Raw genomic sequence first — 24,866 nt, 5'->3', positions numbered from 1 at the left:
CGCTGCTGCAAAAGCTTAATTGGCAAAAGTCTGATGTCATATCCACGCTCAATGTATCGATCTTACATCGATACACATCGCAGCTGCTAGTGGAACCTATCAGTTCCGGAAAAGTTTTGTCATCACTAAATTGTTCTTAAATTCGTAACCCGTCAAAATAGAACTGAATGAATGTTTTATTTAATCGTTAGCAGTACGTATAGTACCAAATATTTAGTGTGATCCTTACTGCGGATCGTCTCTGTGTGGCCCAGCCGCGTCAAATTCGTTTTGCTCGTTAAATGGTGTTCAAATATAACAATCAGCAGAACCGGGCAATGCAGCACAATCAGAGCCAGCAGCACTGTCACAATGCTCGTGCTGCAGCTGCTCCGTACAGAAAACCTTTTCGTGGGGCACCAGTGGCCGGGAGCAAAGCCAATCAAATGATGTACTCATCGTGCCAGATGCCCAGCGACCCACTATACATAGACTTCAACAGACCCACGACCGTACCACCGACCAAGTCTGCAGCCGGGTCGGCAACCCAGGGCCAGGCCCACGTCCTTACCGTTCCGGCTGCCAGGCACCAGGGTACTGCCAGTCCGGCGGCCAAGCCCCAAGGCACTGCCTGTTCGACAGGCCCGCTCAAGACCAATGCCAATCCTGCGCAGTCTACCGCCTGGGAGATGGCCAGGAAGAAGCCGCTCAAGAGTAAACAGCAGCCCAAGGGCAAGCACCAGCTGCCGCTGCAGCAAGAGTTCTCAGGACATTTGAGCGGGAATGTACACGCAAATGGAAATAGCGAGGGCGTCCACAAGTGGCCTCCCAAGCAGCGCTTTCATCCCCAAAATCGCTTTAACGGTGGTGGCTTTAACAGGCCTCCACCGAGCCATGGTTGTCCACATCACATGATGCCCGTCATGGGACTAATGGGACCGGGCCCACGACCACGCTGCGGAAGGCCAATGCCAATGGCGCCCTTTCCACCGATGCCTTATCCACCACAGATGGTGCCGCCCATGGCCATGCGTTGCCCCATGCCACCGATGGGTGGTCCACCGCCACCGCCTCACTTCATGCGCCACAACGGTCGCGGTGCACCAATCCACATGATGGGGGGTCCACCCATGCACTTGATGGGTCCTCGCATGCCGCTGCGTGGAATGCCGCCTGGGGGACCCTTTGGCGGGGGAATGAACATGAATGGCGGCCCAAACGGGGGCAGGATCAAGAAACCGAATCCGGTGCTGATCAAGCAGGTGGTCAAGGGAAAGAGCACCATCAAAACGCTTAAGAATATGGTGAATCAGTACCCGCTGGACAAGCCTTGGGTGACGGAGCAGATTCGCGGGGAGCACGACAAGAAGGTGGACATCGAAAACCGTCTGAAGGGCAACAAGGACGATGAGCTATTTGCCCAGTTTAAGGTGCAGCGAGATAAGTTCGTGGAACTGTACGAGGGGGCGCGCGAAAACTATCTGAAGCAGGAGGCAGCCTCTGTTATGGCCAAGGTAAGCTTGATTACCTCACATTCCGACTAAATTTAGGATTTAATTACTTCTGTTGCAGGATGCTAAACCAGACAAAGACAAAGAAAAAAACACAACTCAGAATGCCGCCCAAGATGCAGCGACTCCAAGTCCGTAGGCAGACCAATTAATGCGCAACGAAACGACCGAAGATCCAATCAAACATACAGCAACAGCGACAACAATGAGAAGTACAAGAAGTCTGAAAAATGAATTAAAAACGAGCCCGAAAATAAACACGAAAACAGTGATCAAGTGCCAGAGCCGCACCAGAGAACAGAGAAACAAAAACTGATCTTACGACAGCTGCATGCACCGAAATGATGATACCCTACCCTGCCCTGGCCTGTCCTGTCCAATGCTGTTGACTGTCGGGTCTCGTCACAATAAGTTTTTGATTGCGTCAATGTAGTCGCACTATACACAAACAGATATATACATACATACATTAATGCATGGCATCTACGAGTATAGCCAGCCATATTTATGATTCTTATTCCCCTCCCGAGAGCTTGCTGCTGATCGCGAGGAGCGAAAGAAACGAAATAGCGAAAAAAGAAGACCCATACGCGAGGGAATGGAGTCCCTACTGCATGTACCCCAGCAACTGAACTGAACTCCTTGATTGTATTTTTAGGTTCACTCTTAGAAATCACAAATTAAGAACACTATGTAAATATGCTTTCCGACTGATTGCATTCACGGATTGGTACTTTTTTTTTGCTTTGTCTCCCTCTGTCCCCGTCCCAGCCTAGCCTAGCCCGCCCTCATATCTTCCAATACCTACTACCTGCCTACCTAGCGATATTAGACTTAAATGCAACCTCTTGTAAATAGACAGACACAAGCAAACGCACTCCGATTACGTACTATATGTAGAACCTAAATGTTGGTTAATAATTCCACATTGAGAGAACATTGAGTATTCATACACCCGTCCATGCACCTGAGCACTCAAACACTCATCGCCCATCCATCTCTTTACACGCACTGGCGTGGGCGGAAGCCATAAGAAACGGTCGACACTGTAATTGTCCCCCGCCTGTCCCCGTACCCGTCCCCGTCCCCACGAGAAGGAAAGGAATTCCAAGAAACAGAGATTTCAAATGAAACTGAAAAAAATACCATTGAAGGCTTTTTATTGGGAGGGTGAGGTGGTGACGGTGGCTTCCTTTTGTCCATTTTCCCAGCCACTTAGCGAACAGAACTTTTGGCCAATATTCGTAACCGTAACCGGCAATTGCGTAAACAGCCATAATGACATGTACATTTAACCAAATTGCCTACATCTACGGCGAATATAGGCCCCGGCCATACATCCAGTTGACCAGACCAAAAGCCGAGCAGAGCCAGGAGCAGGACAACGATGCAGCCCGGAAGTGAAAACCAGCCCGAACTGAACACCCACTCCGCCGTGGACTATCACTGGCGGGTCTGGCAGCTGACCGGCCTGATTCGTCCGGCAGGCATCTCGAAAAGCCTCTACCGGACATACGCGATCGGCCTAAACCTGATGGTCACTCTGCTCTTTCCGCTGAGCCTGCTGGCCCGGCTCATCCTGACGCGCAGCATGAAGGAGCTGTGCGAGAACCTAACCATCACCATCACAGACATAACGGCCAACTTGAAGTTCGGAAACGTGTACCTAGTGCGGCGCCACCTCGGCGAGATCCGCTCGCTGATCCAGCAACTGGACTGCCGGGCCCTGGCGATTTGCGATCGCGATGAGCTGTGCGCTCTCGTCCAGGCTGTGACGACGGCCCGGAACACATTCCGCACCTTTGCATGGATCTTCGTGTGCGGCACCTCGCTAAGCTGCGTCCGTGTGGCCCTTGCCAGGAGCCGCCAGTTGCTCTACCCGGCCTGGTTCGGGGTAGACTGGAAGAACTCGAACGAGGCCTTTGTGGGAATCTACGTGTACCAGCTGTTCGGCCTGATCGTTCAGGCGGTGCAGAACTGCGCCAGCGACTCGTATCCGCCGGCCTACCTCTGCCTGCTGACGGGCCACATGAGGGCCTTGGAGGTACGGGTGGCCCGGATCGGCTGCGAATGCGCCAGTGGTCAGCAGAGCTACGATCAGCTCCTGTCATGCATCCAAGACCTGACGCTCATCCACCGGATGCACACCATCATCCAGCAAATCCTGTCCGTGCCTTGCATGGCCCAGTTCGCGTGCTCCGTCGCCGTCCAGTGCACGGTCGCCATGCACTTTCTGTACGTTGCCGACGCCGACGACCGGCTGGCCATGATCCTCTCGGTCATTTTCTTTGTGGCCGTCACCCTGGAGGTGTTCGTCATCTGCTACTTCGGCGAAAAGATGCGCACGCAGAGCGAGGCCCTTTGCAACGCCTTCTACGCGTGCAACTGGGTCGAGCAGCTGCCCCGCTTTCGGCGCGATCTTCTCTTTACCCTAGCGCGGGCCCAGCGACCATCGCTTATACTCGCCGGCAGCTATATTCCCCTCACTCTGGAGACCTTTAAGGAGGTACGTGCCCCTTAGTGACCTCTAATGCTGTCCGTGGCACATTCTTTACTTTACATTACTTCCAGGTTATGCATTTCGCCTACTCTGCTTTCACACTCCTGCTGAGGGCCAAGTGAGGATGTTCCAGCCAATGCCTTGCCAACAAGTAAAAGAGTTGAGAGCGCATAACCTGGGCAGTTCTTGACCATATTACACGCAGCCACTCCTATCCTCATCATTCTTATCTCCAATGATCAATATAAACAAAGGTTTCCAATCTTTTTTCCGGCAAGTGAAAGAGCTTAGTGGAACAAAATTGGGCAGACACCGATTGAAAATACAGATTTTAGTTGCATGCGCTATTCCTTATTGCACTTCGACCATGTGGGCAATTCGACAATGTCACACGGGACATGCGTGCACATTTGGAGTGAAAAAATCGTTCAAAATGGAACGGATTTTTATGTTGACATTAGGTTTAATTAATTAATTTTAACTGTTAATTAGACCTACAAATCTGGCAAAGGCAGGGGTTCAGGTTGGGCAATTTTTCGTTTTAAAGATAAATAATTGCAAAACACCACAGAATTCAAACGGCCCAGCAACAAAAGAGAAGAGAGTGGTTTTTGCGGTCAACGATTCAAATCCCGATTTGAACGAAACCTGACGCAATATTCAATCTGACCTGGAAAGCTGTGCGCATTAATGTCTCTTAATGTTTGGTTTGGAATTACATACATATTACCAAAAATGATTTACGTTGTTTTTATTTATTTTTAATTTAATGATAAGCACATTCGCACAGGAAAAACATTTATTGGAGCAATTAAAGATCAAATCTATAACGTTAGTCAATATTGGCTCAAAATCTGGAGTTTTGTTCAGATATTTAGTTCCAATACGTACATACATACATATGTATGTAATAAAGAAGAACTTTTATCATGAATCATCCTTCTTCAAGGATAAAGTGAAATCTGATATTAACAACAGAAGATTTCAACCCATATCTGCCAAAGCACACGATATGTAGGCGGTTTTCGCTTTCTCGGGGAGCGAATACGTGCCCACAGCTGTTTTAAGGCCAACAAATGTTGCAGTTCCCTTGACAGATTTACGCTGGTTGAACTAAAGTTTTATGAACACCAAGGCATCTACCAAGGAAAATGTCCAGCTCCATGCGGTTGTCAAAGGAATTTATAGACTCCTATATATGAAAGAATTTATATCCTTCAATCTACCAACGCAAAATTAGAAAGAATCAGCTGCCATATTGGGTTATGTTGGAAGTTTAATGCAAAGTGGAATTAAGGAAAGGAAAAAAACAAATATCAGCCATCCTCGTGCTGAACCTCGGCAGGGGCAGGTACTGGATCTTCGTCGGGTACGTCCTTTTGTTTTTTCCACATCTTGGCAGCGGCGAGCAGCTTGAGGTTGGGTCGCGCCATCTCATCTTCGGGGAAGATGTAGTCAAATACTTCCTCCCATCCCTCCTCTACGCCATCGTCAGAGACGATCTTCTGTCGTTTCTTGATGCGACGCGGCATCCTTTCGAGCACCTTTTGCAGGCACTGGCCATCATTGGCATCCCGCTCGAAGTCACGCCAGGCCTCCAGCAGAAGGACGCGCGACTCCTTGTCGCCCAGCTGGCGGAGCATATCGTTGGCCCGCTCATAGACGCGACGGGCCAGTCGGACATTGAGTGCGGCATCGGGCCCGCTGTCGCCGTGATTGAGGCCCATCTCGAATTTGGCAAATGACATCCAAACTTTGACGTGCTGAGTGCGCTCCAGGAGACGCTCATACAGCTGGCGAGCCAGCTCCGTTTCGCCAAGGGCCACCTCGAAGTCGATGAAAGCCTTCCAAAGCAGCTCCGGCATGTCGAGACGAGGCTGATGAACGGCCAGCTCAAATATGGCCCTTGCCCGTTCCGTGTCGCCCAAGAGGTTCTCCAGCTCGGCGAATTTCATCCAGGTTACGCAGTTTTCGGGTCCGAATTCAAGGAACTTCTCGTAGAGCAGACGACAGCGCTCGAATTCTCGCAGCTGGATCTCTAGATCGATGTAACCCCGGAAAAGCTTGTCCCGGGGGCACATACCGATGGCGAAACCGAGCGTCTTGCGGGCCCTTTGCAGCTCCTTGCAGCGGATCTCAAATTGGGCGTAGAGCAGCCAGACCTTGCTGAAGGTAAACTGCTTGTGTGGCATCAAGTCGAGACAGGTCTTGTAGATTTGGCGCGTCCGCTCAGTGTCCTCCGCTTCCAGCTCCTCGTAGAGGGCGTAGTTTATCCAGAGGTAGATATAGCGACGCCAATAGTTCTTTTCATTAGCTGGCGGAACGTTGGCGATGGCCCGCTCGTAGGTGTCCCTAATGAGGTCTTTCTCGCCATCGGCCTCGATCAAACGTAGGTAATCGAACCAGGCATCGTAATTGGTGGGATTGGCGGCCACCTCCTGCTCGTACTGGTACTTCCGCTTGGAGACGATGACGTCCTCGATACCGTCGCGGTCACCGTACTTCTTCTCGTGTATCGTGTAGGCCTTGAACAATTCCTTGGTACGCTCCTTGGGCAGATGGTCAAGAGCGTACTTGTAGATGATGCGGGCGCGGTCGTGCTCCTTCTGGCCTTCCTCGAAGCGCGCGAAGCCGATGAAGAGGCGCTCCTCGATGTACTCGTCGCCAAAGAACTCTACGGCCCTTTCGAACACGCGCCGCGACCCATGGATGAAGCCATGCGCCTCCTCGAACCGGGCAAACTTGATCCAGTTCTTGACGTCCGGATGAACATAGACGAACCGTTCGTAAACCTCGCGCGCCCGGTCAATCTCCTTATAGCGCAGCTCGAAGTTCACGTATGTCTGCCAGGCCTGCTCCTCTGGTTGCCACTCCATCCAGCGTTCAAAGACTTGCCGGGCTCCGGCCACATTCTCCAGCATCTCCTCCATGTAGGTATACTTATACCAGAACTGATTCACCCGCGGCATGATAGTCACGGCCCGGTCCCACAGGTTGCGGGCATGGTTCACCTGTTTGTTTTTCATTTCCATCTCAGCGTACTTAAGCCAGATGGTGACGTTGCGGTGCTCATTGTCCAGAGCGCGCTCCCAGATGGAACGGGCCCGCTGGATCTCCTGCTGCTGCTCCTCCCATTGGGCGTACTTGATCCAGTGGCTGACTACCATGCGGTTCTTGCGCAAATTGTCCTCGAAAGTCTTCCGCTTTCTCTGCTGGTAGTCGGCCAATTCGGCTGGATCAGAGATCTTCTGTTTTGGCGGTGGCGGCAGAATCTCTAGGTCACGCTCCTTGGCTTCGCGCAACAGCTGCTCCGCCGTGATCTGCACCTCGGCCGGCGCCTTGTTCTTCACCTACAAACAACAACAAAATGGTCAAATCCACTGCACATGTGGGCGTACCGTTGATACTAACCTTGGCCACCTTGGGCATCTTCTGTGGCCGGTCCATTTCCGCCTCTTAATATTTGTTTTTAACTTAATTTAACAATAGCAATTATGTGCCAAATAAATGCAAAGACAACGTAGAGATGTGATCGTGAATGTATATTGCTTAATCGATACATCGATATACGTACTTTTAACGATACATATTTTCGGCCGAAAATATCAGTATCGATGTTCTTGTTCGAAATTTAATATTGCCAAATGTTGAGTTTTGTGATTAATTTAATTAATGGTCGTATTGAACCGGACTTCAGTTGAACTAAATATCAGATCAGATATTAAAACATTCAGTGAGTGCGAGAAATATATGAGAGCATATACCCTCCCCGAACACTTGAATAGTACACACTAAAAATGCACACTTCAGGCACTAATATTTCTGACACAAGACAAAGAAAACGGTGAATTTGAATTATCATCCAATCTCTTTTCAATTTGGCATAAATTAAAAAAAAAATATAGCATTATTCATTAAAGTAGATTAAGCAAAACAATTTAATTAAAAGAACTCAAATTTCCGTTCTTAAAAAACGTTCTTGAACAACTATTTATTTTGGATGTGGTCGCGACCGGACATTGAAAAAAGTCCCACCGTATGCTTCCGCGAACCATTTCACTGGTTCCCCTAAACTGGTGGCTGAACTAAAGCCGTTTGGAGGAAACAAAATACGGAAATAAACGTTGATATAGACACAAAAATGTTTGAAAGAGAAAAAAAAATTGAGACTCAAATTTTGAACTCATCTAAAAATTCTCCATGAATGACCGCCGTTACGCTTCTCAGACTTCTCCACCAGCCAGTGGTTAGGGTTCATTAGATAATCGCTGAAATAAGAAGAAATTAGTGCCTGGTTTCTATGGCTGATCATAAAACCCACCGATGCTCGACCAAGGTCTTCTTTGTGTGCGCTCGCAGCGTGTCCAGCGATCCGGCCGAGCCACCGTACTCCTCCGGAAGCATTTCGCGTGGTACAAAGGCGTAGAGCGATTCCATGCTGACTGTATGAAAACGTATCTGGAACGGTATTTGAAGGGACTTCTTATATTTTGCCAGACCAATGAGAATCCTTTGAGAAACGCACCAGCTTGAAAACCTCGTCGCTGATGAAAGGCTTCACTACGCTCACGATTCTGTCGAGATACGATGGACAGTTGACCATGTGAATAGCCCGGAGACGCACGGGAAATGCCAGCTGAAGGAACTTGATGTATGCACGTAGCGTGCTGATGGTTAGGCGCGATATGTGGCGCATTGTGGTCCCCTTCATGTCAAAGATCTGTACCTCGCCTTCGGATAGGGTGCCCGGCCGGGCTGGATCGTCCGGAGTGATGAAGCGACAGTCGGCAACCATGAAGAAGGCGCGCGTGTCTTCCGTGTGATGCATCTGTAGAGCAGAATCTCTCAGTTGTTGTCATTATAGCGCAGATGATTACTCACCTTTGTGGCCTCAAACTCCCGAAAGCAGTACAGCGACACCTTGTAGTTATCCGGCGTGAGGCCTGGGAGCGGCAGTATGTCTCTGAAATATTTATGTATACATCTAGCGATCACCAGCCACTCTCGGTCTTCCGTCTCAGCCTCAGCAATGCTTACGCATAATCGAAGGTTCGCTGGCTGTCATCGTCCAGTGGATCCCGCTTGATGAACAGATGGGGATGACGGTTGCGCAGGGAGTAATTCACCTCGATGAGCTTCTTGGTCTCCTCAAGGTCTCCGTACATGCACTGGTAGAAGCGCCGCAGCAGCAGGGGCTCTGTAAACAGTATTCCAGCATTAGTAGGTTTATCCGTGAATGACGTAACTCGGGATGGGCATAGCAATGTTGATGGTCTGTTCAGTTGCTGCTCAGCCTACTAACAACCTCATTAAGACTTATGGACGTGCTGGGTTTACTAGGTAATGTGTGTGTTGTGTTTGGTAGGAGGAGGGATGGTCCCATAACGCCGTGCGGCTTGGCGCTTGGATCACCTGTCCCATATTGATGTTGTATTGGCAGCTCTGCCTTTTTTACACCTTACCGCGACTTTCCCCAGCAGATTTTCTTACCAATCTCTTGCGGTAGCTTATCATTTCCTTGGAACCACTCAAACAGTTCGTTCAGATCGCGTCTCAGCTGTGTTCCATTCTCGCTTTCGCCACTCATTGCCTCGGCCAAATCGATTCGCCTTGCTATCGATTGGGGTATCGGTTCTTGTATCGATGGCTTTCCTGTCCGTCCTATCGCTGCTCAGGGCGGGTTCCTCTTCCGATGACCGACCGTAGTGCTTGGAGCCTGTCGGGCAACTGGGCGATGTCTGGGGTTTGATTTCCTATACCTATCATAATATATATTGGAACGGAAATAATGATTTCTGCTGCGTGGGTGATTAAACACGTAATTTTTTAATTGCTTTTCGCCGGCATTTGGCAATGGCTGCCGCTTAATAGTGCCTAAATATGACTTGCGTCGTTCCTCCAGCCAAGCCCTGCCCAGGCTGGGCCAAGTACAGCTTCTATTGGAACTCAATCTGTGCCGAAATCTACCGAATCGCATGGTCGTGTTCTGAATCTAAATGTTAAACCGAAACCAAATGGATCGTCTTCATATCGATTTTTGGAATAATGCGGCTTCGTCATTGTAGTTACCTGATCTGTATGGTCATCATTGGGCCCGATCTTACACTAAATGAAGGCCATTTAGCCCAAACTGATGTAGCAATTTGACGGCTCATTTAGTGAGTTAATCATCGTAGGATTGGTTATGAGAGCTAGAGGATCGGCGGAGGGAATGGGCTGTACCAGAGCCACTGGGAGAAGGATATACTCGAGAAACATGAGCAGCCCGCCAATCGCGAAAGGTTAAGGCGTATCGCAATGACAAGTGGGGACGATACCGGTATCGATCCATCAGTTTAATGGCGAGGATCAGTGCATTTTGGCTTACAATAAGTATGTTGGTTTCTGCGATACCATAGGCTATCCAGGTAATAGGCATCAGCAGCGAGAGCGTCCAGATGGGGGTAGCCTGTGGCTGTGTGTTCCACTTTTGAAGAGTCCGCATCGCATGGTTTATAATGATGGTTGCCAGCAGAATGTAGCCCATATGAGCTTCAAGCATCCTCGAATCCTCCTGAAACGAGTACCACATAAGCCCCCCGATTGCTGCTCCAGTAACAAAGCACTTTCCTCTAAGAGCGTTTTTCAGTCTTAAGGGCACAAATTTGAAGACAAAAGCAATATGAGCCATGTGGAAGATGGTGTTAACGAGGTAGACTCCCAACATCACATTGTCCCCGCTGAGGATTGCTAGCCGCAGCTTCAACATTGTAAGTATGAGCGATCCGAGCAGCATCTCCGGATTACACACCACCGATGAGTGCACACCGTCCAGCACGAAATCCTTCATGCGGAGAAACAAGTCCAGTATGTTCATAAATACGACCGTGTTTCTTAGACTGTCCTTAAAGGGCGATAATGTGGCGGAGTAGAGCGAAATGTGGGCTCTGAAGAAGTCCATGTTATGGGTAACAGAAATAATTTTTTCCGAAAAATTGTATGATTAATAGATTAATAATTCGCGAGATTAAAACTATTCCATTAAAACATTAAATATGAAACTGATTCAATTTTATCAAAAAAAAATAAAGAATACGGTATTTTCAGCGCTCACTTGGACACAAAACAAAGGATTATTTGTACGAATACGATATAAACTAATCATAGCATGCTGCTACACATAACCATAGCTCCGAGTGGGGTCTGCTCATTGATCACATTTGAATATCACGACATCGGCCGCACCCATCTGGGTCCTCCTCGGCTTCTTGCTCAAAACCAGGACCAGCGACTTTTGCTCAACCCCGTTACCTTCCAATACCGCTCATCACACAGGTAGCCGCTGACAGAGAGGGGAATGATGAGAAGTTGAGGCCTCTTTAGCTTCGAGGGGCTTAGAGGAGGTAAGGCGAACTTACCTCTTCTCCTTGATGGACTGTATCCCCCTGGCTTTGAGCTCGGCAATGGTGCCGGCCTTCCCACCGTACTCCTCGGGCAACATATCCTTAGGTACTTGCTTGTACAGGCTATCCATGCCCTCTGTGTGGTATTGGACCTGCATCAATCAGAGAATCACAGTTAATAGCTAAAAAAAACGAGGGGGAACGTTGTGAGTTGCTGCGGAGACCGCAACTCTACATTTATACCCGATACTTAGTCAGTATGGCTCTCCTCCGGCAGACGCTGCTAATATTAAACGACACGACAAAGAGTGCGTGCGAGAGAGACAGAAAATCAGTCTGAGCGTGACGTCGGCGGCTGCGTAGCCACTGCAAATTGATTTGTTCGGCTATAAAAATGATCCGATCTGATCCAGATCGGACGGACAGACGGATAGACAGACATGGCTCAATCGACTCGGCTATTGAGGCTGATCAAGAATATATATACTTTATGGGGTCGGAAACGATTCCTTCTGGACGTTACACACATCCACTTTTACCACAAATCTAATATACCCCAATACTCATTTTGAGTACCGGGTATAATGAGTTGATAGACGGGGGAAACCATCGGTCGTACCAGATTCCTCACTTCCTCCCTCAAGAAGGGGGCCATCATTGAGATGAGCCGATCGAGATACGAGGGGCAGTTGATGACGTGCATGGCCCGCAGGCGCGAGGGATAGGCCTCCTGCAGGAACTTCATGTAGATACGCAGAACGAAGATTGATATGTAGGCCAGATGCCTGAGCGTGTATCCCCCGATGTCGACGATCTGGACGTCTCCGTCCGCAATGTCCGAGTCGTCTAAGTCGCGCATCTCCCCCACCTTTAGCTCCACGTCCGGCATCGTGAAGCGAGCGTCGCTCATCATGAAGAAGATTTTGGTTTCTTCCACCGAATTGCGCTGCCAATAGATACCAAAACCAAGGGAAGTATCATCAACAGTTTTCAAATAATAGCCGCATTGCAAATAAATCTTATACGAGTATAAGACAGTAGGTAGAGTATTCGCCGTACCGTATGTGGATCGAGGTCAGCCATGCGGAAGAAGAGGAGCTTGTTTCCCTCTGGCGTCAACCCCGGGAGTATCAGCAAGTCACTACGAAGAAATCAAATAAGATTGGTTAAACTCGTGTCTCTCTCATTGGCTACCGTCCCCTTCCCTCCCTCACTCTGACACTCTAACAGACACACACAGGGGGTCGATGGTTTCCTTTCCGCTTCGGCACTTACGAGACTCGTAAACCCTTGGCCGTCATCTCGTCCTCCATGTTGCGATCGATGAACAGGTGCGCATGCTTGTTTCGCATGCTGTAGTTGAGCTCCACCAGAGGCTTGGTCTTCTCGACGTCGTACTGCACGCATTTGAGGAATCGCAGCATCACAATCGGCTCTAGACCAAATTAAAATGGAATGTGATACTTATTAGCAAACATCATCTGAGGTGATCAAGGTTGTGCAAGAGTATGTATGAGCTTTGGCACGAGCATTAACTTCCCTCTAGTGTGTAATGGCGTTACAAGGTTAAAGGTCTAAGTGTGGGGCGTATCGGGCGTAATGCCATTAATACGCCATTAATTTCTGTGCTTGCACCGTCTAGACACTCGACTGGTTATCAGTCGGAGCCGCACAGTCTCTATCGGTTTTGGTCACTATTCGAAGTGGCTAATCGAACCTACTGCTTGGGGAAGCTTACCAATTTTTTCGGGAAGATTCGGATTGCTCTCGAACCAGGCGAGCAGCTCCTGTAGCTTGTCGCTCCAGGCGGAATCGGTGGGAATCGGGCGGGAACTTCTTGCCGCGGCCATGTCGAATACGTCTTGCCCCGGCGGCAACAATTGCAAACTAAGTACCGTACCCCATTTTCATTCTAGTTCCCACTCAATTGATAATGCTAACGAGCCCACACACAAGCAACACACACACACTATTACTCCATCCACTAACAGCGCTCATTGCAAGCGATCTCCACTGGATTTTCACGCTACGATCGGCGATCGGCAAGAGAGCTTTTTCGCGAAAGCCCTCAGATATGACCCTCCTTATCGCGTCTACTTACTTACTCTCAGGCTAATGTAATTGAGTAAAGCTGCCGAGCAAGCTTTCATTTCTTTTTTTTGGATCTGAATCCGACGGAATGGTGTGTGGTATTGGGATTGGGCGAAGTCGGAATACACTTATCCCTAATAACATTTATAGATTCTTTATTGAATACTGGATCAGACATCTATATGCATAGTATAATATAATACACATACAAACATATACATATACATACATACATACATACATACATATGGATTTACATATAAATATGTATGTATGCATATTGTAGAGCGCGGCTACAGTGGCGTGGCGGCTGTGTCTTCTTCTGGTTCTCATCGGGATCGGGCTATCACTGCCGTTTCTAGTTTAACTTGTTTGAGACTTGTGTTAGTTTTTCACAATATTCAATATTCAATATGCATACAGCAGATGACACCTCTGCTAAGACAAAAAAAGTATTATTTATGTTTATACCTTTACACGTTTGTGTGTGTGTGTGTGTGTGTGTGTGTGTGTGTGTGGGTGTGTGTACAATATGGTATATAGTATTTAGTGTAGTATGTATATAATATATAGTATACGGCAAACAGCACATGTCTGTATGCATGCATGTATTGTACCTACACATATACCCTTGCCGAAGTATGAAATCGCATTCCAATCTATCAACGGTCACAAAATGGTTACAAATTTTAAAATGTTAACATTGTTCTTAGACCTTAGGATTTCACCTTGTTATCAATAACAGCTGTTGCTACACCTATCTAGATCTGGAAATGGATATGGATATGGTGAGGATAGTAGGGCCAAAAGATGACAACTGTTCCTCCATAACGCTCATATGTACATAGGTACATCCATATGCACATATGTATGTATATATGTACAAATGGAACGATAGATCGATATATGTATGTACGTACGGTACGGTACGGTATTGGGATACCACATGAAGAACATCAGGTCAGCGGCTCGGTAAACCTAATCGTAAACTTAGAAACTACGTCAGAGGAATACACTGTTTGTGGCACAAGAGTATATAGCTGCCATAGTTAACCAAAGCCCTGTGGCAGATTACATAGACATCAAATATTATGTCATATCGTATCAGATCGTATTATATCTTAAACTATTGGCTATAGACGTATTGCAGCTTGAGTTGACACCACGGAAGAGACCACAAAAAGCTCTCTATTTGATAGAGAAATTTACGGACATGGAACATGGAACAACATTTTTGGCACTGGCAAATGCTAGAGTTAAGAATGCACACATCGACAGAATGGGGCGGGCACACGGATTCCCCCCATTCCAACATTTATACATGCAATGTATATACATACATACATACATAGATCAATCTTAGTGTCTAGTCATACGAACTCTTAACTGAATGACTCAGGACTCGATGGCCGAAAGTCCTGGATGTTGGGGAGAGAGTGCCCCTAGTCGTCCTGCCTGTGTGGATCTAGGGCCCATCTCTGGGGCTGCATCTCAGAGCGCCAAGGAAATACTGAATTGTACCCTGACTCTAGTCTCTCCATCAATACTGAAACTCGATCAGGTCGGGGGTGGTCCGGTCGGCGGCAATCCTTCGGACCAGGTTAAGCCGCCCTCACATGGTTTGGGTGCGGGCCACGGTGCCCCGCCGCTGGCGTCGGGACTAGCTGAAGATGCTCCGTCATAAACTTATGAGCGTGGCCTTGCGCTGGGCCTCCAGGCGGATCTCGAGCGTGGCGTAGGGAGGCACGCTGATGACCAACAGCACCACCAGAGCGATGATTTTTAGCGACTCGCAGAGGAAGCCGTGCCCCGCAAAGGTGATACCCAAGCCCAGGAAGCGGAGGGCCTGTAGAGGCGCCGATACCTCGGTCACATGGTTGGCATGGTTGAGGGTGACCAGCGAGAGGAGCAGAGTCTCCCACATGCCGTTGCAGGCGCCCCATGAAGCGGCTATTACGTAGAACAGTGCACTGTCGTCGTTCGACGGCTTCCAGCTGGAGAGCGCGAGCAGCAGGCAGGAGTGGAAGAAGAATCCGGCCACTGAAATGTTAAATGAATGGAGAAGCAGGCATGAGCGGGGTAGCACATAGATCTTGGATGGATACCTACAGATCACCACGATTCGCTTGACGTGCCGTAGCAGCATGCTCAGCGTGCAGGAGACGATCAGCTGCATCAGTCCCATGCCAACCATGGCTCCAGCTATCATGCCGATGCCCAGGGAGCAGGAGACGAAGGCCCGCAGGAAGTCGCCAAGCATGTATGCCTGCTCCGTACCCACGAAATAGGCCAGCGGTCCGGCAAAGAGCAGCGTATCCGTGATGCTGACGTCCCTCAAGCCCAAGCTCCTCTCCTGTCGCGAGGAGCCCATGAAGGCGGCCCCGTGCGCCCTGCCAACTACCGCGACCAGGGAAAGGATCAGCGATACCAAGGAGAACAGCACGTACAGCCATAGCAGCGACTGGCCACCAGCCCGGGCGCCGCTCTCGATGAACCCGACGTAGATAGAGCGCTGCGTGAAGCTAGATCCGGATCCGTTGGCCCAATCGGCCACCAGCGGTGTCTGCACCCTGAGCGGGCACATGTCTGCCCCGCAAATACGCTCGCCGTGCTCGTTCCGGTTAAAGAAGTCCCGCAGCTGAGGCGCAGTCGCAGACCCATTGCGAGTGTCCCCCGCTCCGGAGCAACTCCAGTCGCTGCCGTTGCATACGAGCAGCACCGAGGCCAACAAGGCACCCACGATGAGACCTAGGTCTTGGGAGGCGCGGAACCAACGGGCCAAGCGTCGCACCTTTTGCTCTCGGTTGCAGAACATCTTGTGCTCCTCGTTCAGCACGTCCACGGCGGCCTGCGCTTGCTGCTCGCAGGCGGCCTGGGAGCAACTAAGCCTCCCACCGAAATGGACAATGAGCGCCGCCTTGCAGCCATTGGCGCCGCTGATGGTAAGGCCCAGCAGCAGGTAGGCCGGCAGCAGCGTGTATATGGAGGCGTATATGTGCGACAGTACGAAGAGCATCACCGCTAGGTAGTTGGCCGCCAGAAGCGGCGTGTATCCGTAGCGGCGCATCAGCCATGCGCTGGGCAGGCACATACCGGCAGCCAGCAAGAACAAGGTGCTGAGCAGCAGCGACCCGATATCCGGGCCGATGGGCAGCCACTGCTCCCGGTGGTGCCACACCGCATTGGAGCCCTGCAGGGCCATCATTGGCAGCAGCACGGCGTTCATCAGGCCGTGGGCGATGGCCAGGTAGCTGAACTGGCGCCACACCTTCTGGCGCACATGGGCCGGCACTCGGTGTCGGCAGTTCCGGTTGTTCAACGTGATCAGCCGGCGTATGGAGGTGGCCCCGATCGAGCTATTGATCGACTCACGGCGCCGTGACGCCGCCAGGGCCGCCTGAACCTGGTACGAGGACACCGGATTGATGCGGTGCGAGCGCGTGGATACCGGCGAGGGCGAGTACGCAGCAAAGTGCGCCTGAAAAATAAATAAATCAAACGTTAAATGTGCTAAGAATTACGCGGCTCAGCGGAGCTTTGCGATTCACAACGCGCGCTAATCCTCACAAGCTGCTTCCGGCACCCAGTGCAGCACACACAGCCCTGGGCTTGGAATTTCCACCCATCCACAATCCCTGCGTCGATGTGACTGTATGTCCACCCACGCACCCCGGCACTTTAATTAAAGTTGAGAGAAGTCAACATGGGGGACTGGACGACTTAATTATTTGCTGTGCAACTAGGGAAAATAATCCGTTTTCATGTTCTGACATTTGCGGGATATCCCTGTCCACCCTCAGCCTCTGCATATGCCTCCTCCGGCTGTGAGTCTCAGTCCGTATTTTTTGTTGACATTGAAGACAATTGAAGCAGAAGCTCAATCTGATTCCGTCTCTGACTGTGACGCGTCCGATGCGGGGGCTCACACAATTCCCATTATCCGATTTGCACTGATTCTATAAATAAATGAAGAGTGCCACCAGGCAAGCGGACACACCACACCACACCACACGACACCACCCACTCACCTCCATCATCTGGTCATCCCAAACGTTGTGGGCTCCACCCGAGCTGCGGGTACGCAACACGCGATGCCTGGTGGTTAACGAATGGCGATGATGATGCTGGTGCTGATGCAGATGCTGGTGTTGATTCTGCTGCGGAGGGACGTTCTGGTGGTGGGAGTGCGATGTAATTCTCTTCGTTGTCAGCCCCAGCATGGTAAAACCGCTGAACGTGCTGGTCGTTGTGGTTGCCGTCGTTGTTGTCGTCGTAGTGCAGCCCATGGCCTCTGATTGCGCGGGACCACCTCCATTGGCGATGGGGAGATCTGCGTTTCCAGCTCCGGCAGTCGAAAGGCTCAGCGAGCCGCCGCCAACTCCCAGGCCGGCCATGACGTAGGCATTGTACGAAGATTGCTGCAAGAAACCGGAAATAGTTAGGTAATGATTCCAAAAATGAGTAAGGATCGATAAGGAGTGACTGGAGGAGGAGTTTCTGCATCGAGTCATCTATCGAGTGTCAGAGTTTAACGATCTGGACTCACCTTGCGCTGCTGGGCAAATAAGGAGAGCCGCTCGCGCTCCCTACTAGTGTCTCTGGCCCGCTGCTCCAGCAGCAGCTCGTACTCCCTACGCTTCTCACGCTTGCGCTCGGCCGCCTCCAGCTCGTGCAGATTCGGCAGACTGCCCATCGCGGCCGATCGCTGTGATTTCAACGCCTTCCGTTAATGTTATCGGTCTGTGGCTTCGCTTCAATGGTTTCCAAATCAGAATCGGAGAAAGCGAGACCGAGAGCGGGAGCGACTGTAACTTCCGATGCTGCTCAGAATGAATCACTGGCGTCCGAAGGTGCCGGAAACGGCTCTTGAGGCGCTGGCATGTCCCCATGCAATGCGAAACTGTCTCGCTGGCTGTAGGCTCCTCCCTATCGGTGTCGTTTTATTCGTTTTCGTCCCCGTAGTAGTATGCGTGGTCATGGCTGCCGCTGCCACTGCCACTGCCCCCACAGCACAAGCATCCTAATCTTCTGCGTTTGCGTATGCGTTTGCGTTTGTGTACGATGCGCTGATTTAATTACTTTTTGCGCTGTATTGACGCGGGTTCATTGCCCACCGTTGTGGGGCCGCCAGAAGATTTCTCCTGACTATATCTGGTGACGCTCGATCTGAAAATGCAGTATAATCATACGATATTTGTCCCTGGGGATGATATATTAAAGTCATGTACACATACATACATATGTATGACCCCACTTCCCCACTTATCTGCATGTATGTATCTGTGAACATACAGTTATGTACAAACACACATCATATCATCAGGTGTGTCCATTTTGAGTTATCTACACATGTGCACACCGCCCACACATGCATGCATAAATGTACATACACACACACATCATTCATGCATGCACATGTACCATGTGATTACATATGTACATATGTACAAAATGAGTTATTCTTGACCTCAAGGATTGGACCACCTGGGCCAGACCCACTTTTGGCGTCTATTGCGACCACATTTTGAGGTCATAATCATCTCATAAACAGTCTTACTTCGTTTTTATCATCCTGAGTTAGCACCCGTTATCCACGCCCCTTCCCCAGGCCCTCGGCCCATGGCCCACCCAGTGCCCTCAATTGTGGCGCAGTTGCGATTCTGTGCCACACGCCCTTTGGGGGCGGCCTAGGGGACTCGCCCCAGAGACAGGAGAGAAAGAAGGCCATAAAAGGAAACACAAATGTAAAGCGTAAAATGAGAAACGAATAAAGAATATTGAATATTGAATATTGGATAGACCTTCCTCCGAGCAGATCAAATGCATGCTAATCTAGGGGACATATAGGGGTATATCTAGGGGTATATACATGTAGAGACCTTCTCGATATTGGTTGCAGTTCACTTCTTAGGGCCTCTCTGGCACATCTCTACTTGAATTATATTTCCTGGATTCGGGTTCGGGTTCTGGCTGGGCCCTGTTGCCGCACTTCACTGGGGTCTGGTCTCACTTTATGTGTCAGCAAATTGTTTTTAAGCCCCCCACTGCACCGCACAAGCAACAAAAAAAGAAAGAACCTCAATAGCCAAAAAACCGAGGGTCATTCCACTCAGATTCAATGTCAGTTTCAGTTCCGTTCAACACAGACACAAGCATAAACAGAACAGAACCGAACATCACAGCACAGCACAGCACAGCACAGCACATAAGAGGGCAGGACAGGACAGGACAGAACTCCTTGGTCTCCTTGGTGCTGCCGCGCTCTCAGCCTCACGCAAACTACTCGCAGAGTACACTGAGCACAGGAGATTACTGCTGCCGCTTCTGCTCCTGTTAACGGCTGTCATCTCGTGCCTTCGATGGCATCGCCTTCCTTCGCGCTGACATGCGCACAACTGATTGATGCTGGGCACCACCCTCACCCTTACATGTACGAAGCCCCAGCCCATGTGTCAAAACCACCCACTGCATACAGGTGGAGGGTGGGGGGAGCGGGGAATGGGAAGCACCCTTAGCGCTTGTCTGTCTGTTGATTTAATTTTATTTAAACTATCTGCAAATTGGCTAACAAAAACGTGCTTAATGTGATAATTTGAACATTAGATCGATCGAGTGTGGTGGCATTGCCAGCACAGATTATAATATGTTTGTATGCATATGTAACGGGGGGAGCCGGCAACACGAGATGCGGTATAACAGTTATCGAAATGCAGTTGGCATGATGTCTGATGTCTGTTGTCTGTTGTCGGGACTATAGTCAGACTTTTTTCTTTGGGATACACAGTGGATAATCGTAGTAATATGCACGTATGTATGTATATCTGGGTGCAGTCAAAAAATTGCAATATCTCTCTCTCAGACACGTTCACACACACACACACGAGATAGATTCACGTATTGCCAGCGATGATCCCAAATTTTGAGCTTAAAAACGGCTATTTGCGGCAGGGAGGGGTTTCTAGTTTCGCTGGGGAGCCTCGGGAACCGGGTAGGCAAACTGGAGGTGAAGGTTGCACCAGCGCTGATGCTTGCAGCCCAGCGCCGACTCGGCCTGTCGCACCGCCTCGAGGAAGGGATGCCGTCCGTAGTCAAACTTGTTCAGCTGTGACTGCAACTCGTTGGCCGCTGCCGCCGTATGCGCCGGGAGTTGGTAATGTTCGTCAGCCAGCCCCGTTTGTAAACGAACGCACTGGTCCACGATGAACTTAAGCGCTGCACGGCGGTGCAGCTCAAAACAGTCGCGCGGTCCGTACAGAGCCCGCTGCTCCAAGCACAGGCGCATGTCGTAGGCAGCCACGTTGCAGCAGTATAGAAAGGAGCGCAACCGCTGGCCGCTGACAGCGCTGCGGTTCATGTTGGGCAACAGCAGTTGGATCAGGGCCTCGGTATTCGGCTCGCAGGAAAGACCGTACTCTGCTAGGAGATCAAGGAGACTGGCCAGCTGCGGCTGTGACTCTCCGTTGGGCATAAAGAAGCAGAGCTCGTAGGCCCGCGCGAGCAGCACCTGGCGATAGTGATAGCAGCTGTAGTCGCTGATATGCTTGCGCAGGAATTTCTCCGTTCGCAACAACTCCGACTGGAGCAGGCATGGGCCGCTCCGCAGCACCCACTGGCGATGTGACCAGGCGTGATAGTTGCTGGCACAGCGATCGGCGGACCGCTCACAGATACTGATTTCATTGGGCCAGTCAATGGCATCGGCGCCTGCAAAACGATTAAGAAAAAGTTTAAGCAGACACTCTGAAAGGTTCACTGGACTTACTTTGAAACGAGTACAGCCACCGGCGGTAGGCGAACGCCTCGTTCGACTTTGGTTTGATGGAAAGGACGAGGGCCGAGAACTGCAACTCCTTGTTTATGCTAAGCCGGTTCTTCTGCACCAGCTGGCGGCGGATATGCCAGAATGTGGTCACGTCCGGATTAATGAGCAATGCAACATTCAGATACTTAGCCAAGGCATCGCTTTGCTGCTGCTGCTGGAGCGTGCGCAGCTGCTGCTGTAGCGTCTGTCGACGGTGCAAGATGAGGGTACGGTGGGCGTGGTCGTAGACATGCTGGGCGCACCACGACTCCAGGCCTAGATTGTGCTCCACGTGCACTACCGGCGACTTGTTGCAGTTCGTCTCCTTCGGTATTATCTCGAACGACGCACTAAGCAATTAAAACGTGATAAGGGGCCGCTCGGATGCAGCGAAGTGTACTTTTTGAACTTACAGATCAGCGTCCTTGACGAAGACTGCGTTAATATCGCGTATGATTTTCTCGCAGAGCACTCTCTTCTCATTGTTAAGGTCGACTTCCATGTCTTCCTCCATTGCACTATCTCTGTGTTGGCGATTTTCCTGACTTTGGCTGGTCCAGCTTCCTGCCTGCTTCCGTTTGGTCTTGTTGATAGCTTTCGTTTGATTCGAATGTATAGGCACATTGATTGCTTTCAATTAACATTCGGCTGCTCAATTCCCTGAGGCCTGGTCTAGAGGGTCTCCAGTTAATTAAAGAATCCAGCCTTGGATGAGAGGTTGTTACGGAGGCCCCAGTAGCAGAGCCATCACAACAAATAAATTTCAATTAAAAACGAATTTATTATTCCTATTCTAATAGGCAGGCGGCTGCGGAATGAGAACGAGGTCGGTCATAGGACCGGGACCGGGAAGAATTTGCGATCCCCAAACTTTAGTTCGTGCAGCTCTCGTCTGTAGTATTTCCAACACACTTGGCGCACAATTGCTCCCTGACCAGCCACAAATTTAAGCAGATCCAAATGCCAATTAGGAATGTTTAGGGGAGCGACCATATGTGGATACCGACCACTGTCCACTGTTGTTGTCGTCGCAGTGGGTGTGAGAGTTGTTCACATATGTTTGGCCAGCTATCGATGTACCGCCTATCGGTAGGCTAATGCAACGACTCTCACAGTGTGACCAGAGAAGAAACGCCATTCCAAAAAACTATTTCCAGCTATTTATCTATCCAATTTAAACATTAAAGTTATTGATTATTATCAAAAATACATATATACATAGCTCGTTTGATTTTGTTCCCTCTCTAGGTCACACACCCACACCATTCCTAAACTTTCGTAAAAAGTAACGATATTTTATACACAAATTATACTATGATTTTGCATAAAACTACATTAAATTATATCTTCAGTGCTGGGGGTCCTAGCCAGCTAGTAATACTAAACAGAATATCAAACTCAAGGAATACCATTGAGTATCATGAACTTATTCAGTTCGTTCACTGCTGTGAATAGTTCTTTTTTGTTCCATCACTAATTGAGGGATTCCGAAACACACTGCACGTGTTTCTCGCTGCACGAGAAATTCAAAATATCTCAGAATGGACAGCCGGTTTTATGCTCTGAATATACGAAGGTATCAGCAGCGGGCGCAGATAGAGACGCCCGACACAATCTATTGGGAAAGGCTAGAGGTAACCGAGACTATGGCTAACTGGAGACCAAATTTCCGAATCCAAAGAATCAACTGTTGTTTTTATTGCATTGTAGAAACCCGAGTTCCTCAAAGAGTGCAACACCATCGACTATTTGGACTTCAGCCCCAGCGACCCAGATAACTTTGTCGTGACTTGCTCGGTTCGCGTCCAAATATACAATTTGGTTACCAAGCTGGTGGTAAAGAACCTATCAAGGTTCCAAAAGACCGCCTATGGGGCGACATTTCGGCAAGATGGCCGGCTACTGGCGGCCGGTGACGAAGAGGGCCATGTCAAGCTATTCGACACCACCAGCCGGAACATCTTGCGAATCTTTAAGGGCCATAAGGCGCCCGTGCATAGGACTTTCTTCACCAACGACAAACTGCAGCTGACCAGCTTCTGCGACGACAAGTCGGTGCGCCTGTGGGACGTGTCCAACGAAAAGGTAGTAAACACTTATAACGATGCCCACACGGACTACATTCGCGCTGGGGCCATGCATCCGCTGGCGGGCAACATGTTCGTCTCCGGCGGCTACGATGGTAAAATTAATCTTTATGATACGCGTGCAGAGAACGCGATTCAGCGTACCCTGGACCATGGCAGTCCGGTGGAGTCACTTCTATTCATGCCCAACGGTTCCATATTCATCAGCGCTGGCGGCAACCAGGTGCGTGTCTGGGACCTCATAAGCGGCTGCCGCCTGCTCACGATGATGTCGCAGCACCACAAAACAGTGACCTGCCTGCGCCTGGGAACTGACGGACGACGCCTGTTCTCCGCCGGCCTGGATCGGCATGTTAAGATCTACGACACCACCACTTACAAAACCGTCCACACGCTTACCTATCCCAATGCCGTTGTGAGTCTGGGCGTGGCCAGCGGCGATCAGGCCGTGGTCGCCGGCATGGTGGATGGTCTCATCTCAATCAAGCGTATGATCGTCGAAAACAAACCGAGTCACCTGAACAAGATCCGTGTGAGTCATGCGGTTAAAGAAAAGAGGAAGCTCGTCAAGAAACTGATGCGACCAGATACCTCGCAAGCGGTGGACCACACCATCAAAAACAGGTTCAAGAGTACCAAACTCCAGACCTACGACGTTCATCTCCGCAAGTTCAACTTCAAGAAGGCTTTGGATGAGGTTCTCCTCCCTCTTCAGGTGGAAAAACATCCAGAAAACACTGTGGCTGTCATCACTGAGCTGCTGCAACGCCGGGCCCTGGACAAGGCCCTCACCGAACGACCCGACGTAGTTCTCATCCAGTTTATCGATTTTCTCTGCACACACATGGGCGAAATCCGTTTTATGCGACCGCTAATGAATGCCGCCAATACCGTCCTCGACATCTTCGAAGGCAGTTGTGTGTCGTATAGTTTAAAAGTGATGGAAGCACTACAACGACTGTCTACCGCTATCCAGGCGGAAATCGCAGTCACCGTCGAGATGCTCCAGCTGAAGGGAGCCATGGATACGATTATTGGCGTCTCCCTGAACGACAACTACAGGCCGAAGACGCGCACAAGTACACCAAAGGAAGTCCGAATGCAACCGTCAGCGCGCGCGGAAAAGTACGTGATCTATGTTGATTGACAGCGAGAAGTTAGGGAATGAAGGGAACAAATTTGACCTTAAGTAGACGGAGACGCATTGGAACGGCCTATTAAAAGAAGAGGCTCATAGGGGACCATTGGTTTGACGACGGGTGATGATCGTGTGGAGTCCACGCATATCCATTTAAGATTATAATGAATAATAATTAAGTTTTGAGTTGACCGCTCTTTAGTTTTGGAATAAATATTGCCCCGACTTGTATGCATATATTGGGTTTTTTTTTATTAAATACATACTTAAAATGAACAATTCATGTCGTTTGCCAATTGCCGTTTCGTAATGTACAATTCAATTTTGTCTGCCTTCGTTGGAGTAATACAAAATCGGAGCTATAATGGAGGAAGCAA

At 49.7% G+C, this 24,866-nt stretch overlaps 8 protein-coding genes across 10 annotated transcripts; 3 read left to right on the top strand and 5 right to left on the bottom strand.

The window, feature by feature from the left end:
• The first annotated feature begins 187 nt into the window (after window positions 1-187).
• On the top strand, window positions 188-2,635 carry LOC6600143 (DNA-binding protein K10). Its single transcript, XM_002025224.2, has 2 exons — window positions 188-1,493; window positions 1,552-2,635. Exons 1-2 carry the CDS (start codon window positions 282-284, stop codon window positions 1,627-1,629), a joined length of 1,290 nt encoding a protein of 429 aa, XP_002025260.2. The 5' UTR covers window positions 188-281; the 3' UTR covers window positions 1,630-2,635.
• Window positions 2,636-2,672: 37 nt separating this feature from the next.
• LOC6600142 (odorant receptor 2a) lies at window positions 2,673-4,299 on the top strand. The gene is made up of 2 exons (XM_002025223.2): window positions 2,673-3,996; window positions 4,062-4,299. The coding sequence occupies exons 1-2, from the start codon at window positions 2,878-2,880 to the stop codon at window positions 4,110-4,112; spliced, it is 1,170 nt and encodes a 389-aa protein (XP_002025259.1). The 5' UTR covers window positions 2,673-2,877; the 3' UTR covers window positions 4,113-4,299.
• Window positions 4,300-5,241: 942 nt separating this feature from the next.
• LOC6600141 (protein crooked neck) lies at window positions 5,242-7,583 on the bottom strand. Its single transcript, XM_026990818.1, has 3 exons — window positions 7,565-7,583; window positions 7,402-7,463; window positions 5,242-7,340 (listed from the first exon to the last, which is right to left on the bottom strand). The coding sequence occupies exons 2-3, from the start codon at window positions 7,435-7,437 to the stop codon at window positions 5,307-5,309; spliced, it is 2,070 nt and encodes a 689-aa protein (XP_026846619.1). The 5' UTR covers window positions 7,438-7,463; window positions 7,565-7,583; the 3' UTR covers window positions 5,242-5,306.
• Window positions 7,584-7,932: 349 nt separating this feature from the next.
• On the bottom strand, window positions 7,933-10,958 carry LOC6600140 (alpha-tocopherol transfer protein-like). The gene is made up of 7 exons (XM_002025221.2): window positions 10,060-10,958; window positions 9,481-9,982; window positions 9,028-9,187; window positions 8,872-8,953; window positions 8,516-8,818; window positions 8,312-8,448; window positions 7,933-8,258 (listed from the first exon to the last, which is right to left on the bottom strand). Exons 2-7 carry the CDS (start codon window positions 9,575-9,577, stop codon window positions 8,174-8,176), a joined length of 864 nt encoding a protein of 287 aa, XP_002025257.1. The 5' UTR covers window positions 9,578-9,982; window positions 10,060-10,958; the 3' UTR covers window positions 7,933-8,173.
• A 52-nt stretch (window positions 10,959-11,010) lies between these two features.
• Window positions 11,011-13,237, bottom strand: LOC6600138 (alpha-tocopherol transfer protein-like). Its single transcript, XM_002025219.2, has 6 exons — window positions 13,111-13,237; window positions 12,648-12,807; window positions 12,432-12,513; window positions 11,992-12,318; window positions 11,388-11,524; window positions 11,011-11,311 (listed from the first exon to the last, which is right to left on the bottom strand). Exons 1-6 carry the CDS (start codon window positions 13,220-13,222, stop codon window positions 11,242-11,244), a joined length of 888 nt encoding a protein of 295 aa, XP_002025255.1. The 5' UTR covers window positions 13,223-13,237; the 3' UTR covers window positions 11,011-11,241.
• Window positions 13,238-14,339: 1,102 nt separating this feature from the next.
• On the bottom strand, window positions 14,340-19,669 carry LOC6600136 (UNC93-like protein). Of its 3 annotated transcripts, none has more exons than XM_026990906.1 (5): window positions 19,659-19,669; window positions 18,010-18,629; window positions 17,492-17,881; window positions 15,573-16,941; window positions 14,340-15,503 (listed from the first exon to the last, which is right to left on the bottom strand). In XM_026990906.1, the coding sequence occupies exons 2-5, from the start codon at window positions 18,154-18,156 to the stop codon at window positions 15,142-15,144; spliced, it is 2,268 nt and encodes a 755-aa protein (XP_026846707.1). In that variant the 5' UTR covers window positions 18,157-18,629; window positions 19,659-19,669; the 3' UTR covers window positions 14,340-15,141. The 3 variants fall into 3 exon arrangements, with proteins under 3 accessions (XP_026846707.1, XP_002025253.2, XP_026846706.1); XM_002025217.2 differs by lacking the exon at window positions 19,659-19,669 and adding an exon at window positions 19,343-19,653; XM_026990905.1 differs by lacking the exon at window positions 19,659-19,669 and adding an exon at window positions 19,541-19,653.
• Window positions 19,670-19,984: 315 nt separating this feature from the next.
• LOC6600135 (protein prenyltransferase alpha subunit repeat-containing protein 1) lies at window positions 19,985-22,272 on the bottom strand. Its single transcript, XM_002025216.2, has 3 exons — window positions 21,678-22,272; window positions 21,226-21,614; window positions 19,985-21,167 (listed from the first exon to the last, which is right to left on the bottom strand). Exons 1-3 carry the CDS (start codon window positions 21,776-21,778, stop codon window positions 20,422-20,424), a joined length of 1,236 nt encoding a protein of 411 aa, XP_002025252.1. The 5' UTR covers window positions 21,779-22,272; the 3' UTR covers window positions 19,985-20,421.
• A 487-nt stretch (window positions 22,273-22,759) lies between these two features.
• On the top strand, window positions 22,760-24,726 carry LOC6600134 (U3 small nucleolar RNA-associated protein 15 homolog). Its single transcript, XM_002025215.2, has 2 exons — window positions 22,760-22,898; window positions 22,975-24,726. Exons 1-2 carry the CDS (start codon window positions 22,806-22,808, stop codon window positions 24,496-24,498), a joined length of 1,617 nt encoding a protein of 538 aa, XP_002025251.2. The 5' UTR covers window positions 22,760-22,805; the 3' UTR covers window positions 24,499-24,726.
• Window positions 24,727-24,866: the final 140 nt, after the last annotated feature.

Source organism: Drosophila persimilis, unplaced genomic scaffold (genome assembly GCF_003286085.1).
Source record: "Drosophila persimilis strain 14011-0111.01,24,50 unplaced genomic scaffold, DperRS2 tig00000622-arrow-arrow-pilon, whole genome shotgun sequence".
NCBI lineage: Eukaryota > Metazoa > Arthropoda > Insecta > Diptera > Drosophilidae > Drosophila > Drosophila persimilis.
This window is presented reverse-complemented; position numbering and strand designations above follow the sequence as displayed.

What these genes read in the sequence shown, in the direction of transcription:
- LOC6600135 (XM_002025216.2), bottom strand. Translation starts at nt 21,778, where the DNA reads ATGGAGGAAGACATGGAAGTCGACCTTAACAATGAGAAGAGAGTGCTC. An exon ending in TTCGTCAAGGACGCTGATCT is followed by an intron (nt 21,615 to 21,677) that starts GTAAGTTCAAAA and finishes TTAATTGCTTAG; the next exon opens with TGCGTCGTTCGAGATAATAC. An exon ending in GTGGCTGTACTCGTTTCAAA is followed by an intron (nt 21,168 to 21,225) that starts GTAAGTCCAGTG and finishes ATCGTTTTGCAG; the next exon opens with GCGCCGATGCCATTGACTGG.
- LOC6600136 (XM_026990906.1), bottom strand. Translation starts at nt 18,156, where the DNA reads ATGGGCAGTCTGCCGAATCTGCACGAGCTGGAGGCGGCCGAGCGCAAG. An exon ending in GGGATGACCAGATGATGGAG is followed by an intron (nt 16,942 to 17,491) that starts GTGAGTGGGTGG and finishes TTTATTTTTCAG; the next exon opens with GCGCACTTTGCTGCGTACTC. An exon ending in CAAGCGAATCGTGGTGATCT is followed by an intron (nt 15,504 to 15,572) that starts GTAGGTATCCAT and finishes TTAACATTTCAG; the next exon opens with TGGCCGGATTCTTCTTCCAC.
- LOC6600134 (XM_002025215.2), top strand. Translation starts at nt 22,806, where the DNA reads ATGGACAGCCGGTTTTATGCTCTGAATATACGAAGGTATCAGCAGCGG. An exon ending in TCTATTGGGAAAGGCTAGAG is followed by an intron (nt 22,899 to 22,974) that starts GTAACCGAGACT and finishes ATTGCATTGTAG; the next exon opens with AAACCCGAGTTCCTCAAAGA.
- LOC6600141 (XM_026990818.1), bottom strand. Translation starts at nt 7,437, where the DNA reads ATGGACCGGCCACAGAAGATGCCCAAGGTGGCCAAG. An exon ending in AGATGCCCAAGGTGGCCAAG is followed by an intron (nt 7,341 to 7,401) that starts GTTAGTATCAAC and finishes TGTTGTTTGTAG; the next exon opens with GTGAAGAACAAGGCGCCGGC.
- LOC6600143 (XM_002025224.2), top strand. Translation starts at nt 282, where the DNA reads ATGGTGTTCAAATATAACAATCAGCAGAACCGGGCAATGCAGCACAAT. An exon ending in CAGCCTCTGTTATGGCCAAG is followed by an intron (nt 1,494 to 1,551) that starts GTAAGCTTGATT and finishes CTTCTGTTGCAG; the next exon opens with GATGCTAAACCAGACAAAGA.
- LOC6600138 (XM_002025219.2), bottom strand. Translation starts at nt 13,222, where the DNA reads ATGGCCGCGGCAAGAAGTTCCCGCCCGATTCCCACCGATTCCGCCTGG. An exon ending in GCCAAGGGTTTACGAGTCTC is followed by an intron (nt 12,514 to 12,647) that starts GTAAGTGCCGAA and finishes ATTTCTTCGTAG; the next exon opens with TGACTTGCTGATACTCCCGG. An exon ending in CTGACCTCGATCCACATACG is followed by an intron (nt 12,319 to 12,431) that starts GTACGGCGAATA and finishes ATCTATTGGCAG; the next exon opens with CGCAATTCGGTGGAAGAAAC.
- LOC6600140 (XM_002025221.2), bottom strand. Translation starts at nt 9,577, where the DNA reads ATGAGTGGCGAAAGCGAGAATGGAACACAGCTGAGACGCGATCTGAAC. An exon ending in CAGCGAACCTTCGATTATGC is followed by an intron (nt 8,954 to 9,027) that starts GTAAGCATTGCT and finishes TAAATATTTCAG; the next exon opens with AGACATACTGCCGCTCCCAG. An exon ending in GCGACGAGGTTTTCAAGCTG is followed by an intron (nt 8,449 to 8,515) that starts GTGCGTTTCTCA and finishes ATACCGTTCCAG; the next exon opens with ATACGTTTTCATACAGTCAG.
- LOC6600142 (XM_002025223.2), top strand. Translation starts at nt 2,878, where the DNA reads ATGCAGCCCGGAAGTGAAAACCAGCCCGAACTGAACACCCACTCCGCC. An exon ending in CTCTGGAGACCTTTAAGGAG is followed by an intron (nt 3,997 to 4,061) that starts GTACGTGCCCCT and finishes CATTACTTCCAG; the next exon opens with GTTATGCATTTCGCCTACTC.